At 38.7% G+C, this 15,190-nt stretch overlaps 1 protein-coding gene across 1 annotated transcript in view; it reads left to right on the plus strand.

The window, feature by feature from the left end:
- Positions 1 to 319: 319 nt before the first annotated feature.
- The window catches only part of LOC118409458 (pleckstrin homology-like domain family B member 1), a gene marked incomplete in the record, with an annotated part of 53,483 nt that continues 38,612 nt past the window's right edge, over positions 320 to 15,190 (plus strand). The window contains 2 exon segments of the mRNA XM_035810497.1: positions 320 to 507; positions 14,857 to 14,966. Of these exon segments, the coding sequence (XP_035666390.1) occupies positions 14,961 to 14,966 (6 nt within the window).

Consider the following 15,190-nt stretch of genomic DNA (forward strand, 5'->3'; position numbering starts at 1 on the left):
ATGGTTTCTTTTAAACACAAAGAATCAGATGTATGACTCATTCAAGGCAACCTTTCGGGTGTGATTCCCCAGTGCCTCCTACTCTGATAACCTCCGAACAGGCTCTATGGCAGGGTAGTTTTAGATTTTTAAATTTAAAAAAAATGAGCCTTTTTTAAGCTATAAATGAGTCCTGATCGTACCTGATTTCATGGCGTTATATAAAAGACTGGACACAATCAGATTTGATCCACAATTGGACAAAAAGATGCATCGTAAACTGAGCAGCAAAGTCTGCAAACGAGACTAGCCGCTCCCGCCAAAAAATTCGTCTGCCTCATTTGCCCAAATATGCGTGACGTCATCGTCCAAAATGGCGGAACTGCTTGGGTTTCCGCAGTAGCCGTCCCTGTCGCTTTTCAGTTTTTATTTTGCACTAGTCCCTTTGTTTTAACTTACCCCCGGACGGTCGTAATTCCAGTACCACCACAAGATTCGCGTAGACACCGGTTTCTTGTCCACAGAAAGGTAAGGAGGGCCGCGCAGACGGCAAGTTTGGAAGTAGTTGTGAACTGTAGGCTGGTAGCTTGACCCCAAGGGCACAGAAGTCAACAATACGGGCCTGTTTGGTGTCGGGCTGCCCGGGCCGAAACTGTCTACGGTAAGATTCTGCGATTTCCACTGGACTTTCGTGTAAGCTAGCGATGTGAGGCCTTACACGGTACCCCAGGAACATACGTGGGTCACCTATAAGACACGGGGTCGGCTAGTAGACGATCTTTGGAGGAACGGATGTTGGTAAAATTTGAACAGACTCTGATTCAAAACTTGTTGCTTCTGGCTCCGAGTCAAAAAATTACAACAGTCGGCTTCTCGCGAGCAAGACATTCTCGTCCGTTCTAAGCGTACGGTGAGGTTTCTATCTGTTTACGGTGTTTTTCCTGCCTCTCAGTGCCTTACTATAGGCTGTGTAATGCGGGTAAATAGAAGTTAAATTTGTACAAGGAGTTTCTGAGTTTGTGTGGGGTACACAAATTTGTAGAAAATGGGGGAGGGGGGGTAGACGGAGTGAGCAGTTGGAATGTTGGGACAAAGTCTGTGATAAGAAACGTATACAAGGGTAACGGCTGTGGTAGGTTTACTCTCAAGGGCTTGTGTTTGTGTTTTATTGGGCTATCTAACTCATAACTCATGAAGTAACACGTGAGATTGTTTTTACATGATACAAATGTCCTTACTTAATTTGGCAGACTTCAGTTTCACAGCTGTAAAATTTGCCTCTGGAAGCACACAGGAAATGATGATCACTTGGAAGACATGGTTGAGATTTTGCCAGATTAAAAGCATGTTTTTCTTGGGGTGGAGGGGTTATATTCTTTACTTAAAGAAATCTAATCTAAATGAAGAAATCTAGTTTCTTTTTGTTCTAATATTTTCATATATCCTTATTTTCATTAGCTTGAAAGTATGGCCAGGTATTTGTACCATATAGAAATCAACATTATTATGACTCAGGCTTTTAGCTAGGCATGCGTCAACGCGTCATTTAGACGCCCTGTCCTAACAAACATAAGAAATCGGACGCAATACTTTTAAGCAAGACGCACTACGGACGCCCAAATTTTTCCTCCCAGCCTCAGTCAGGGCAAACATATTGTAACAGACACAAAAAAATCTTGGCTGAATTCTACAAAATATGCACCTCAAAATGCAGGAAATAGCATTTCAGAGGGTTATGATTTCAAAATTTTTTTTGGACGCCCTAAAATTAATTCCTAGCTAAAAGCCTGTTATGACTAAATATGTTAGACTATACATGATGTCGCATCTGAAGTACTTAAGAAAACGTATATCTTGTTACTGACACAGATGAGGCTCAGGGAATGTTGACTTTACTGACACATTTGCTTAGACTAAAGTCTCCATTCTCTGAGCGAGACTTCCTGTTCTATGTTCCCTTCCTGTCCGAGAGGACTGACTGTCTTGAGCTAGCGATAGGGGGAAACTGAACAATCTTCAGGGCTCCAAATACGTTGTGTACATATGTACTTTTGTGTGCCCAAATGTATACGTAACAGCAAGCTTTGCACCTAGTTTTTGAGTGCGGGTGCGGATGTAGGCAAGGAGGTTAAAGAACCTCCTGGGTGTAGAGTTACATACATAAAGGCACTAGGTGTATGTATTGTACACTTACATACGTCACAATCTTAACATTTAGGTGTCAAAAACAGTATAAAAAATCTTTCATATTACAGTACTTGAAAATATTGAAGTTAGAATTTCTGCTCATGGAGAGGTAGTATGGTTTTTTTATTAGGTTTTGGAGACAGTCTGCTTTTATTTCTTGTTCAACTTGTCTACCCAATTTTGTTTTCTGTGAACCTAGGCTAGATTTTGAGCCCATAGGCTTGCAATTGTTTTTTAAAGTCACAAACCAGTTCAAAAGTGTACATTGATTATACATGTACATCTTGTTAGATTTCTAGCAAAGGCCATCTGTTAGGTATATAGCCTATATTATAGTTAGATCATCATAGTAGATGTGTGAAAACAATTACAGTTACCTTGCACAGATTGGATTTACAATTCAGAGGTAGCCCAAACGCTCTATTTTGGCATGTCTGGATGTTACTTGTCCTTTGTGTTGGAGTAATTGTTACTGCTGTTTGTTATGGGATTCTACATCCTATGCATTCTACAGTCAGTACAACACAATGTGATGAAAGACAGATGTATTTTGTGTGATAGATTTTGTAAACAAAAACGGCAGGCTGGCAAGTAGAGGTGCTTATCAGCATATGCGCTTTAGGAATATGCTATTTTTCCCCTCTCACTGAATAAGGTAAGATTTATTTTAGAAATCTGGTGGAAAAGGCTCTGGCATTCGCACAAACGATATCGTTTGTGTCTGCATTGCGATGTTTTTTGTTATGATAATGAGATACCAACTGAATAGCTGTACACGAGGGACTGTCAGACAAAAAAAAGCGACTGATTGTTTTGTTATGAACACCAGAGAATGGTTACAAATTTTGTCATGTGAAAGTGAAATCAAATCTAAGTGGATCACCTAGTATCAGAAACATGGTCGAATGAGCAATAAGTACTTTTCCTTGGATCCCTGGTTTTCATAATTTGTTTATCTTTGAAAATTGGAATGATTGTCTTTGCTCTATTTGTTGGATCATCTCATTCAGTCATTGTGTATAATGAATAATGATCAAAATAGATAATATCTCAAGAGTGTAGTACTGTTTTGCTGTAGTGCTTTACATGTTCAAAAGAAGCTTTTGTTTCGCCATTGAAACCAGGAGGCCCGTAGTTCTAAACCCCATTATAAGCTTTAGATAAGCTGCCATTTTTAGTTGAGCTCTAGCCATCTGTAACTGGAACAAAAATAGAATCAAAGAGAAACAAACCGTTTGAATTAGCACTCAGCAGAAGAAGCATAAGAAAGCGTTCAATGTTTATAACCTCTCTATAACTTGTAAGTAGCCTGGATTTTATATTTGATTATGTTTGGTTGAGATTTGTATGACACAATGTATGTAATATGTAGCAGTTTGCATGTAGGTCTGCATATTGCTTATAGCCTGGTATCTAAACCTTTTATAGCTGCGGAGTCGTGCCAGATTTTGCGCAAGACTTCAAAGAGGACAGAAGACCACTCGACAGCTAATCCTACAAATCATTGTAGGTATACATTGCTGTGATTGACAGGGTAAAATTGCAATTATTCCAGATGGTTTTGTTTGTCTATCCATATCGATGTTTGCAGAAAGAAGGTTGGGAAATATTAACAAACAATATGGAGACTAAATATTTGTTTATCCCTGTTACTATTATTTCAATGTTTGCTCTCTTTCAATCAGCTTCTTGGAAATAATATCAACATTCATTCTTGGTCTTTTATTAGGATTAATCATCAGTTAAAGGTCTTTGATATAGTAGTCCACTGTTCTTTAGTATATACTGCAAATTTGTTTATTTTAGCAGGGACTATATTTGCAGTAGGAGGGGAAAGAAGTTTTTCGTGATATTTTAAGTTGGCAGCTGGAATAATTTTCTAGTAGTACAGTAGTGATAAGTTGGAATAGCATATTTGCATTGTCCGCAAAAATAAAACCACTGCCAATATTTCAAGTTTTACAGTAAAATCTAGTAACTAAATTTATCTTCTTTTAAGGGACCCCTTCTCTCCCCACAGAGATGGATTACTCCTGTCTGGGTCAAAGGTTAAGCATAAGCCTGTCACTATATTTGCATGGTATTAGATGAAATTGTGTTGGATTTGAATGTACAAATGCAATTGAATGAAAGCAGTAAGTTATAAAACTTACTAGAACTTACGTCTCTATGTACCTATAATTCGACTTATAATTATATGTGTAGATTCTGCAACACTGTTCAGTTTGGTCATAAATTTTAGTGTTCTTGCCTCCTTCCTAGATTAACATGAAAGATATAGACTGGTATTTAAAAGGGATATTGCTTGTTTATATTGTAATATTATCGCTGGTTACTAGACACCCCCTGCTGTGAAACTTGGCAGAGTCTTTCCTAAAGTTTATTACAGTGTAACTGAAGGAGGGTCTGCCTTCATATGATATCCTCCGTTTCTTCCAAGAATATCGTTGAGGGTTTTCATGCTTTTTTCTGGGATGTGTAGCGAGCCATTTTATTTCACCTTCACTCAGTCATAGGTACCCCATAAATGTAATGGAACAGTCCAATGAACTCCTTCTCCAAACTCTTTGCAAGAACATCAATTTACTGTAAAGCAGTGTTGGTCCTTCTGTTCTGAATTTACTTGTTTATCCTCTGATGCAAATCTTCAGTACTAATTACATAAAGGTTTTCTTTTCCATATTAATTGCTCCAGTCCTGATTATATTACTTGATTTTTGAAATGAAGTAATATAATCTAGAGAGATATCATTATTGAACAAGACTTCCATTTCGTTATTGCTGTAATTTTCTCCAATGCAACATCAAGATTATTAGAAAGAGATTGAATTTAATATGCAGCTGTGTCAAATGAGCACTTTGTAGTTAATTGTTCATTCTGTGATAATTTCAACCATACATGATTACATCATGTACAGTACTGTAAACTTAGTTGTTTTCACAGGACTTAATTTTTAGGCAAAACGAGAAAGAAGGTTTTCGTAGCATTTTATATTTTTTTAAGAATGCTGTAGCATAACTTGGAAATGCATACTAGTATTAATGGTAGTATCTCACGGTGGAGAGGTCATTGAGAAAATAAAACCACACTGATTGAACATTTCGAGATGAACAGCTACCTTTTTTCCCATGCTTGTTTCCCCCTGGTTCCAGAATGAGAGGGAGGGGCAGTGAACAACTGTATAAGTATCCTGGGGAGAGACCAAGGAAAACTGTTTGGTATGGAAGGGGGGACCCATCCCCATATTTAGTATGCTCCTTGTGGATAGTTGTGCTTAGTGTGACAACAAGGATTCCTGGCATGAAAACAACCGTGCACATCGCAACCTACTAACGAGAGGTCCATACACCATAGGATGTTTATACAAGATGTTTCTCCAGTTGAGCTTCATTTCCTCAAGACACTGCAGGAAGTGCTTCTTTAAGGCTGGATGGGTAGAAGTTCTTCAACTTCTTGTCTCTTGATTTCTAAGATGAACCAGGTTAGTTTATACATGCAGCACTAGTGACATACAGTTTTGTTGTTCCCAGGATAAAGATAACATCATATTTGTTATCACTTATCACTTAATTGTACATCATTATATCGTACTGTAGATTTGTTTGTCTCTGTGGGATGTTTTAAGCTTATGGTTGACATAATTTCAAATATATACAACTAATTATTAGTAATATATATAAAACACATATTTGCGGTGTAGTGAATTTTGTGTCAGTTAACATTTCAAGACAGACTGTATGTCCTGTTTGAGACTGACCTACTAAAATGCTTCTGAAACGTTTGGTTCCCAATTGTTTATAGTCATGCCATGTGCTTAACATTCGCATTCTAAAGACTTGCTTCATGGTACATTCTGACTGGAGCACTGTGATCGACCTGACAACATTTGAGATGGGTATATTCAACAAAAGTGAAAAAAAACGTAAAACAGTCATTCTTACCTGTGTTGATGGAAACGTGATACTTTTTAGGTAGCTACTAAGTACATGTAGTAGGGGGTATTGGGTGTGGGTGGGGTGGGCTGTTACAATACTGCCTTCAGCGGCTTGATACAAATTAACATAAATAACTTGATACAAATTAACATAAATAACAAAATGTACAAATCCCTTTTAGCCAAGCACTCTGGGTCGCCCCTGCTCTTTTCGATAGATGTGTCTGGTTCTTTTATGTGGATTTGAATCAGTCTCTGAAGGTTCCAACATTTGTGATAGTAATGAATAGACTTTACATTACAAGCTGTTAGAAATGAAACAAAACTTGAACAGTTTGACTTCCTTTCATTGAGAAGTGTCAACGGGCTGTATAAGCTTCTACAAAAGCATTACATTTAGACAGGGCACAATGAAATGATGTATTAAAATAAGACAAGGTAGATATGATGGTAACAATTATCCCAGAAGCCCTTGTTGGCCGCTATAACGAAAAGTGCAACATACTACATACGGTAAGTAACTTTATTGCATGTATCTGTTATATATTACCATTTCCATTTCCATTCTTTTATCAACAACAGACTACTTGTTGAGAGTCAAAAACATTCCAGCAATACACCAAGAGTATCACACTCCAGTCTGTTGTTTTGTAATTCTGAAGGGACTCCTATCTGCTTTCAATACACATGAAGATGTGCTGCGTGATCAAAGCTCACACACTGGAGGTCAGCACTCTGCTTGCCTACTCTTCAGTTGAAATCCCTCAGGTCTCCTTCACTACTAGATGCGATGATTGCTGAACGACTGTTGAGTGACCAAAAGTGGATTTGTACGACTCTCATTTGATCCTATAATTGGAGTATGATGTATGATGTTGGCATCCTTCTGTCTTGGGAGACAATGGAATTTCTCTCCATGGTCCATAATTAAAAAGACAATGATTTGAATAAATGACACTTAACATAAGAAACTCGCTCATTGTCTCAAAAATTTCCGGAGTGGTTTGTTGTATCGTTGGTCGCCTATCGGTCACAGCCACTAGCAGAAAGTGGGTAGTGCCAGCGCCATTGATCGTGTCTTGTATCCCATCACAAGAGACAATCTCTATTGGAGATGATTGTGTGTGTATCCTGTGCGATAAAGAGCTTCTTTGTAGAACAGATTGCGGAGGCCGCTGGGATTGCCAAGGGGATTCGACAAGGCGGGTAGAAGCTCTCTTGCCCTGAAACCTGACATGGGGTCACTTCTTTAGTATGAACCAAGGAGGTTAAAAAGGGCATGTATGAACCTAGTACAAATGGATTTCTGCTTCAACTACCTCTGAGTTTGAACCTTGCCCATCCATGTGCAACATCAAAATGCTGGGTGCGTGTGCACTTTTGTGCACCAATGAGTGGAAATGTGCAACCAACTTTTGACTGTGGCAGTGTAGGTGTGCTGTTAGAGTGTTCGGAGACCTCATAGTCATACCTCCATAAGATAGTTAAATTATGCTAATGATTTTGGGATTTTGACATTATATATACCAAGTATGAAAAGCTTATACAAAAGCCAAAACTCTTGTTTGGTTGGTCATAAGCATTATCAGAGCCAGTGGGTTGCATTTCCTTCCTTGGTTGCACATGGTTGTCTTTATAGAAATACAGAAGCTAGGGTAGGATTATTCCTACTAGGTTATTCCCTCCATTTTGTGAAGAATATGTGGTACGGAAATTTCGTACCAAAAGATTGTCTAAAAGTAAAAAGGTATGAACACATCTGTCTTATCCCCAACTGTTGAAAAAGTTCTAAACCGATTTGATGATTGAACATTTGAACTTTTGTTGATGATGAAACATCTACAGTAACCCCAAGTTACCTTGTTACCTCATTGGCATTGCCAACAACATACCACACAGTTTTGCACAGATGTGTGATAGCAGTTGAAAGCTGCTGCATGCTTTCAGTAAGATGACATTGTTATAAGCCCCTGTGTGGTACGGCATGATTGTCCTGCTCTCCCTGATTTGCATGAGCTCCCATGCATGACTGAAGCCTCACAGCATGGAACTCTAACTGTTGTGCTAATCTTGCCATCTAGGTGACAATTGGTCTTTCTATTGTTCTGCTAAACTTGGGTTGATGAACCATAGTGATGAGCTGATTAACAATTAGGTGAGAAACATATGATATACTATAGACTACCCAAAATAGAATCTGGATAAACAAACATAATCCAAAAGAGGTTCCTGGGTTCATACATGAGTGCATTTTTGGAGCTGTGTACCTGATTTTTGGTTAAGGGTGTAGATTAGTGCACCTAGATATTTGTGCATCAAGCTACATGGCCCATTACTTTGTTTGTGAAGCCAAGCCCAGAGACTGAGAGAGAATGCATGGCTATTGTTTTCAGATGTCAGAAAAAATGTCAGAAAAAATATAGCACCTTCCTTGTTGACTTTGTTGCATGTTATTTGTTAAAATGTTGAAGTTTAAGCAATAAGATCTGAGTTCGTTGCGATTTTTCAAAACTCAAATTGGATTCTGGCAATTTCTGCCAGCAAATCTAAAGTACTTTCTTTTTTCTTTTCATTTTTCTGATATTCGAACTTATATGGCCTGCACCTAAATTTTTTTCTGTGCACCTGAAATTTTTAGGTAGTTGGTGCACTAGTATACCAAAACTGAGTCCTGAGCCCTGATTTGTCAATCCATAGAAATCGGAGAAAGAACTTCTGAAATCAAGTCGCATTCCTGGCCGCTAGGAATGGTCAGCTAGGGCCCCACCATAGGAATGTTCATAGATAAACAAAGATCATGGACTGTACTATCTGTAGTGTCCCTATTGTGAAGTCAGCGCACTGGTGACCTCAATACATGTCCTGTACTCATCACTGCACCAGTGTATCAGACATAAACAGAGATGCAGATATATCCAGTAGCCTTTCTGGATTGCTTAGAAGATAATACTCAAATTGCTGCTTTGGCCTTCCAGTTTTTTTTCTTTTTCACCAGTCATATCAATCTTTACAAATCATTATTCATCCAGGATTGATCCCCAAAATTTGTGAATCTTCATATGAATCCAGAGTCCAGATTTTTGAAGCCTAGTATAGTAGTATGAACCAGGTCTTCAAGTGTGGCAAACCCATAAATTCATCATCATCACAAATTCTTTTTTGTCAAATAGGTATATTTTTATTAACATTGCATGTAGGGTATATTGGTGAAGAGCTTGTACTGTAGAAATAGTATTTACTGTTTGAGAATTGGCGTAATGATGTCAAAAGGTTTGAAAATCTTTTTGGGTTTGTTTGTGTGTGTGCTCATAGTCATATGAATATGGTAGAGTGACAGGTTGTGAGGCAGAAGATGGTGTTACCAGAGATTGACAGGATGGGAAGGTTGTCTTGGCTTGGGTCAATAGTTGGTCTAAGGGGAAAATTGGAAAAATCCTAGACAGAGAAGTTCACAATAATGAACAAAACAAGAACGATATATACACGTGTATTACTATTAGAAATTCACAGAAAAAAATCTTAGTATTCCAAGGGGGTATCAGATCATCAATTTCAAGTTGAGGATTTTTCCCGTCTATTGAAACTAGATGATTCACGTTAAGGGAAGACATAAGTCACATGTACTGCCTCATGAATTTTTCTGCTGTGTTGAGTCATCCTGCCTTACTTATCTCTCCCTGGGGACTGCCACAGCTGATGCTTCAGTGAAAGTAGGTCATCATTTATACCATCCACTTCTTTGACTACAAAGGATTTATTACTATGTACTTTTTGTATATATATGTCTAATGGTGTACTGCAAAATATTATTCCATAGACTAAATACATGTAGCAAACTTTATACATTTGTCAGGAAGAACACAGGTCACAGATCTGTATTAACAGTATCCTGAAGACTATTGATGTACATATGTATGTAATGCTTCTGTGAGAACCTATCAAGGGACTTATGCATCATCTAAGCACTTGAAAAGACGCCTGCCCTTCTGGGAACGTGTCCAAAATGTCCTGTGATGTTTACCTGGCGTTTGGTATCGTAGATGTTCAATCGGATCTTTCTTCGCCTCGCAGGGGTTTTTCTGTTGGTCATCAAAGACAGGCTAGTACTAGTAGGGTTTTAGGGTTTTTGATTAGTGTGAAATTCAGCAGAAGGTGGACCATCACTCTTGAGCAGTCCTTGTAAACAAGTAAGTACATTTGTAGGAGTGCTTCAGTTCTTCATCTTCACTGAAGATTTCAGATGATCTTTCATGTTTCCCATGCTTACTGCATATGATGAACCAAAATTAGAGCTGTGTAAGAAATGTAAGTAGTGAGTGCACAGGTACACCTAGATATGTCTGTAGGTAACGTCCCTATAGGTGCTACTGTACGCTAGCTTGCAGGTATTCATCATGCATGTATTGGAATATCAGAAAAGAATAATGAAACCTATGTTATATTAGTTTTTTTTAAATTACCATTTACCAATTTGAAATATTTAGTTAGCTGCAGAATCTTAGGTTCAAGTTGCACCAGTACACCTAAAAATAATTTTGAACTCTTTGTGATGTGGTATAGGTTCTTTATAGATTGGTAATCGTGATTCACCTAGTCATGGGATTGATCGCAATTTGCGAAACCAGGTATGAATTGTCCGAATCTGGATGTTGCTTCAGTATGGTGATGAGTAATCCCATATCCCAGTATCCCCTAGCCTGGGTACCATCCGGATAGTAGTTCGCTCCTGTGTTCACTTCTGCTATCCGTCTGGAGACTTGGACATTCAAACCGTTGGTGGTAAAATGAGTTAATGATCGAACCAAGGAATGTGTTCTAGAGCGCTGGTTCGATGACAACAGGCCCTCCCGCAAGTGGAAAGGAGAGCGTTTCCGGTGTTGGAACACCGGTTCGAACAAGCGCTTGAACCCATTCCATAATTCGCTCATGTGGGGACCAATCAGCGTCTGCATCCAAAATTTGGGCGATTCCAGACGTTAAGATGGTCCGCGTTTCCAGACGGAAACACAGAGAAGCGACTGTATATAGTATATAATGAACGTTGGAGCGAACGTCTTTCCGGATGGTACCCAGCTAAGTATCACCCCTGTGCCTGGATGAATCTTGATTCTCTTGGTATAAACATTCACGGTTGTCCTATAGAAGATCTGTATCAGTCCAGTGTTTTCCATCGGTCAACTCTGTTATACCTGAAGAGAATTCTATGCACCACGGTGGTGATTAATAAGGTGATAAGGAGGTCATAAAATTGTTTGGGGCTTTTTGTCGGGAGGATCTTATTGGATTAGCTGAGTACATAACCAGATTAGATGGGAGAATTTGGGAAAATCCGTGTTTGAAGTGAGACTTGTCAACGTCTAGACTGATAGTAAGGAGTGATAGAACTAGGCAGTTTTGGGACAGTGACAACAGGGGAACGATAAAGTGTCCCGCACCATGACAATATTGCAAATGTGGCGCCGTGAATGATGATTTATTGAATCTATCATGCAAAATGTATAGGAATAAAAAATAAAAGAATAAAAGCATGCGGTAACCATAATTTGGCATATGTTTTTTTCAAGATCATAACCTAAAATCAAATATACAATAAATATTACACACTTAACATCAATCATAGTACAGTCTTGCTCAATTATAGGAAGTCAATGTAAATAGAACTCTTTATTTTGAACTAAGTATGTCCTTTGACCTTCCACCCTAAAGTTAACCTACAGCACTGTAAATCTTGAAATGTTTGCGGTGGTGTCGTGATCACAAAAAAAACTCATGGCTTATTGTATTGTGAAGATACAACACTGTGAATGAGTACACTATATCAATACTGTATCATCATTGTTTAACCCGCAAACTTGAAATTAAGCACCATAAGGATTTCTTTCTCCCTTTGCCTAGAAATTATGTCACCAGCAAAAAAATAACTGAATTTACGGTACATTTGTAACCCCAGCCAAGCCCCCAGCACAGAAGTAGAACTAGAAGCCATGTTATTTACCCAGAGCACAGTCCTGGCATACCTCCCATATGCAACCCTGCATAGAGTCAATATTGGTGTATTTACCAAGCAATGGGTCACTGGGGGATGAAGGTGAAACTATGGAGACTATACTGTCATGCTGGTTCAGTTTAGAATCTCTCGTGGCACATTATGTTACAAATGGAGAACACAGTCTGTAAATATTAAAATATCCGATGGGTGTGTAGCAAGAAAAAGTAATCTCCGGTTGTTATGGCTGTTCCAGAAAATGAGCAGTAGGGAGGTACTGGTAATAGACTGGGTACCAGTAGTCTTTGGAAGTCAAAATGTAGGCTGTACTGTATTCAGACTGATTTCTTTCTCATGAGTTTTCTCTGAAAGTTAAAGATAGGATAATGGGTAAAACGCAACCACTGTATATCTTTAAACTTTCACAGTGTTTTGTGTGGTGACCTCTCCGATGCGAACTGACAAAGCTGCATATACAACACAAAAACAACATGTATGCATTTCCAGTCTATTACTACTATGCTCGTACTACAGAAATGTTTCAACTGCAGATTTAAAACACAGCAAAAACCTACTTTTCACTCCTACTGGGACGTAAAAGCTAAAACCCTTGTGAGAGTAACAACATTTACTGTACTGCCTGATCGATATTCTATATAGCCATTTCATTTTGAATGCAAGCATCAATCATGCACGGTCAATAACGGCACTTGAATTTCGAAATAGATTTTTACGATGTTATAAAATTTGTTGTTTGCATATAGATACAAACCTCCCTCATAAAATGTGCTGTTGAGATTACTGGTAATAATGGCCAACACAGGCCAGCTCCAGGGCCAACATGCCCCCAAGAAAGTTTTACCATTAGTTTCTATATAGGTTGACCTTGAGTTGAACATTACACAGTCTTGGGGGTCTGGCAATAGGGTCTTGGGGGCCTGGTATGATTCAGGATAAGTGTTTAGTGACCCTGCCCTTGGCCTTGACCAAGACTTAGTATTGCTTAGAAATGAATTATACTTTCTTACTCAAAATGCAAGACTTCAGCATGGGATAGCTGGTGATCATGAGATGTACTATATCTTATAAGCGGAACAAGAATATATGCCATATTGTGTTGGTGAGGGGTGGGGAAGGGAAAAGAAATTGCACACTGGAAATTGCATGTCTTCACACTTTCTACCTTGGCCCTTGTTGTAGCATAACCATAAGGTTTCTATCCCATCCTAGAACACCCAAGCTGGATTCAAGTCTTGATGCATGTCCCATCCATATCAGATTCCATCACATCTAGGTCATTCTACAGACATCAGTTGCAACCTACTGTAAATCCGTGTAACTTTGCAGCATTTTTATTTCATGGTAAATGCAGAAAGGAGACTTTGACTGTGTTTCTTGATTCACTGATTAAACAATTCTGTTTTCATTGTGATGAAGTCATGGTGGAGAGGTCATGGGAAAAACTGAAAAAGTAAGACCACTGGGAACATATCAGATCTACCGCAAATGCACCTGCTCCGTAAAATATACGTGACCAAAGGCAAATTGCCTGTGTATGGTCCATGTCCTATGTAATGCAGAAAATATCCATGATGGGGTTTTGGCCATGAACTTTATTGTAATGGATGTTGTATGTTACAGTCTGTTACAGATACCATACCCCAACCTAAAAAATATATCTTTCCTGCACGATAGATACTTGAGATCGGGCTAGGGTTTGGTAACCAGGCTAGGTGGGTTCTTGAGATGTGGCTGTCCTTATAAGACCTCCAGCTTGATGTTTCATCAGAGAAGATATCCCAAATAGAAGCTTTAGTACATAGGTATTCACTTTGACCTGAGTTCAATGAGGAAATAGGTGTACATCACCTTCTCCTAGTGCACAACTTTTGGACTTGTCGTAAGGATTCAATCCCAGAACATAAGATTCTGCACATGCATTTCAGGTTCCATTAAACGCTTCAACTCGTTTGATTCATACTCATCACATTCCCAGAAAGCTCAACTGTTGGTTTAATGAGGTAGTTCTGATGTATATTACATTTCTACTTGGATGAAGGCAGTACAATCCATGATGAGCTCTTAAGTGATATCATGATATATGTAGAAGATCGTTATCTAGATTTTCCACAAAAAAACAAGCTTGTTGGTTATTGAGAATATAGTAAGGATTGCACTTCATTAGGAACACTTGAGACACTATATAGGGATAGTGAAGGGTTATCGATGTTCCAGATGAAACCTAAGTAGTCTCAGCGCTGTAATTACTCTGAGATGGGGTATCCGCATCACCTACTTGTTGCCCATGAGTAGGTAATAATTAGAAGCAGTCTTGCGAAGTGGCGGTCCTTCCTCCTTTATGCTCCGACTGGACAGGTAAATGAAAAATGGAGTTGACTCCAGGGTACAGTTTGTGGAAACAGATCAATACCAAGGTGAAAAATGTGCCCAACCTCCATCTATCAAGATATCTTTCTTTGATATCATTCCCTGACGGCACAAATTTGATTTGCCTGATGCATCTTTTCACGTGCCATAAAATACTGTAAAAACCATTCACTTTCGCAGTGGATTTATTTTGCAATTAAAGTAGAAAAGTAAGGGTTTTGGCTGTATATTAAGGGAAATAAAACCATACCTAATCTTTCAACTTGCAGGGCACCATTCTCTGTCTTGATTTTTTTTTTTCATAGATACCCATACTGGTAACCTTCAACACTTTTATTTCTCCAGTGATTAACTCACTGTATGATTTCTTGTATTTTACAGGAACTGCAGGAAAGCACCCTAGAAGCAAACGTTATACCCAAGGACGATCAGTAGAGAGCATGTCACTGTAGTACAGCACAGAACTTCACAAACAAGACACAATTATGGAGGTAAGTGTTGGGACATGTACATGAGAAGGGTAATGGGTCAAAGAAAAGGTGTGTCACAATTTGTTTCATTTGAAACCATTGCAAGACTGTCTCCAGGACCCGTCCCTCCGCCCTGAGATGGAAATTTGCTCGTTGGGATGGACACAAATTTCACCCTGTTTGTAAAAAGAATTAGAACTTCATGACATGAAGTTGATGAAAATGTCTCTATGTTACCTTAAAAT

This window comes from Branchiostoma floridae, chromosome 1 (genome assembly GCF_000003815.2).
Source record: "Branchiostoma floridae strain S238N-H82 chromosome 1, Bfl_VNyyK, whole genome shotgun sequence".
Lineage (NCBI taxonomy): Eukaryota > Metazoa > Chordata > Leptocardii > Amphioxiformes > Branchiostomatidae > Branchiostoma > Branchiostoma floridae.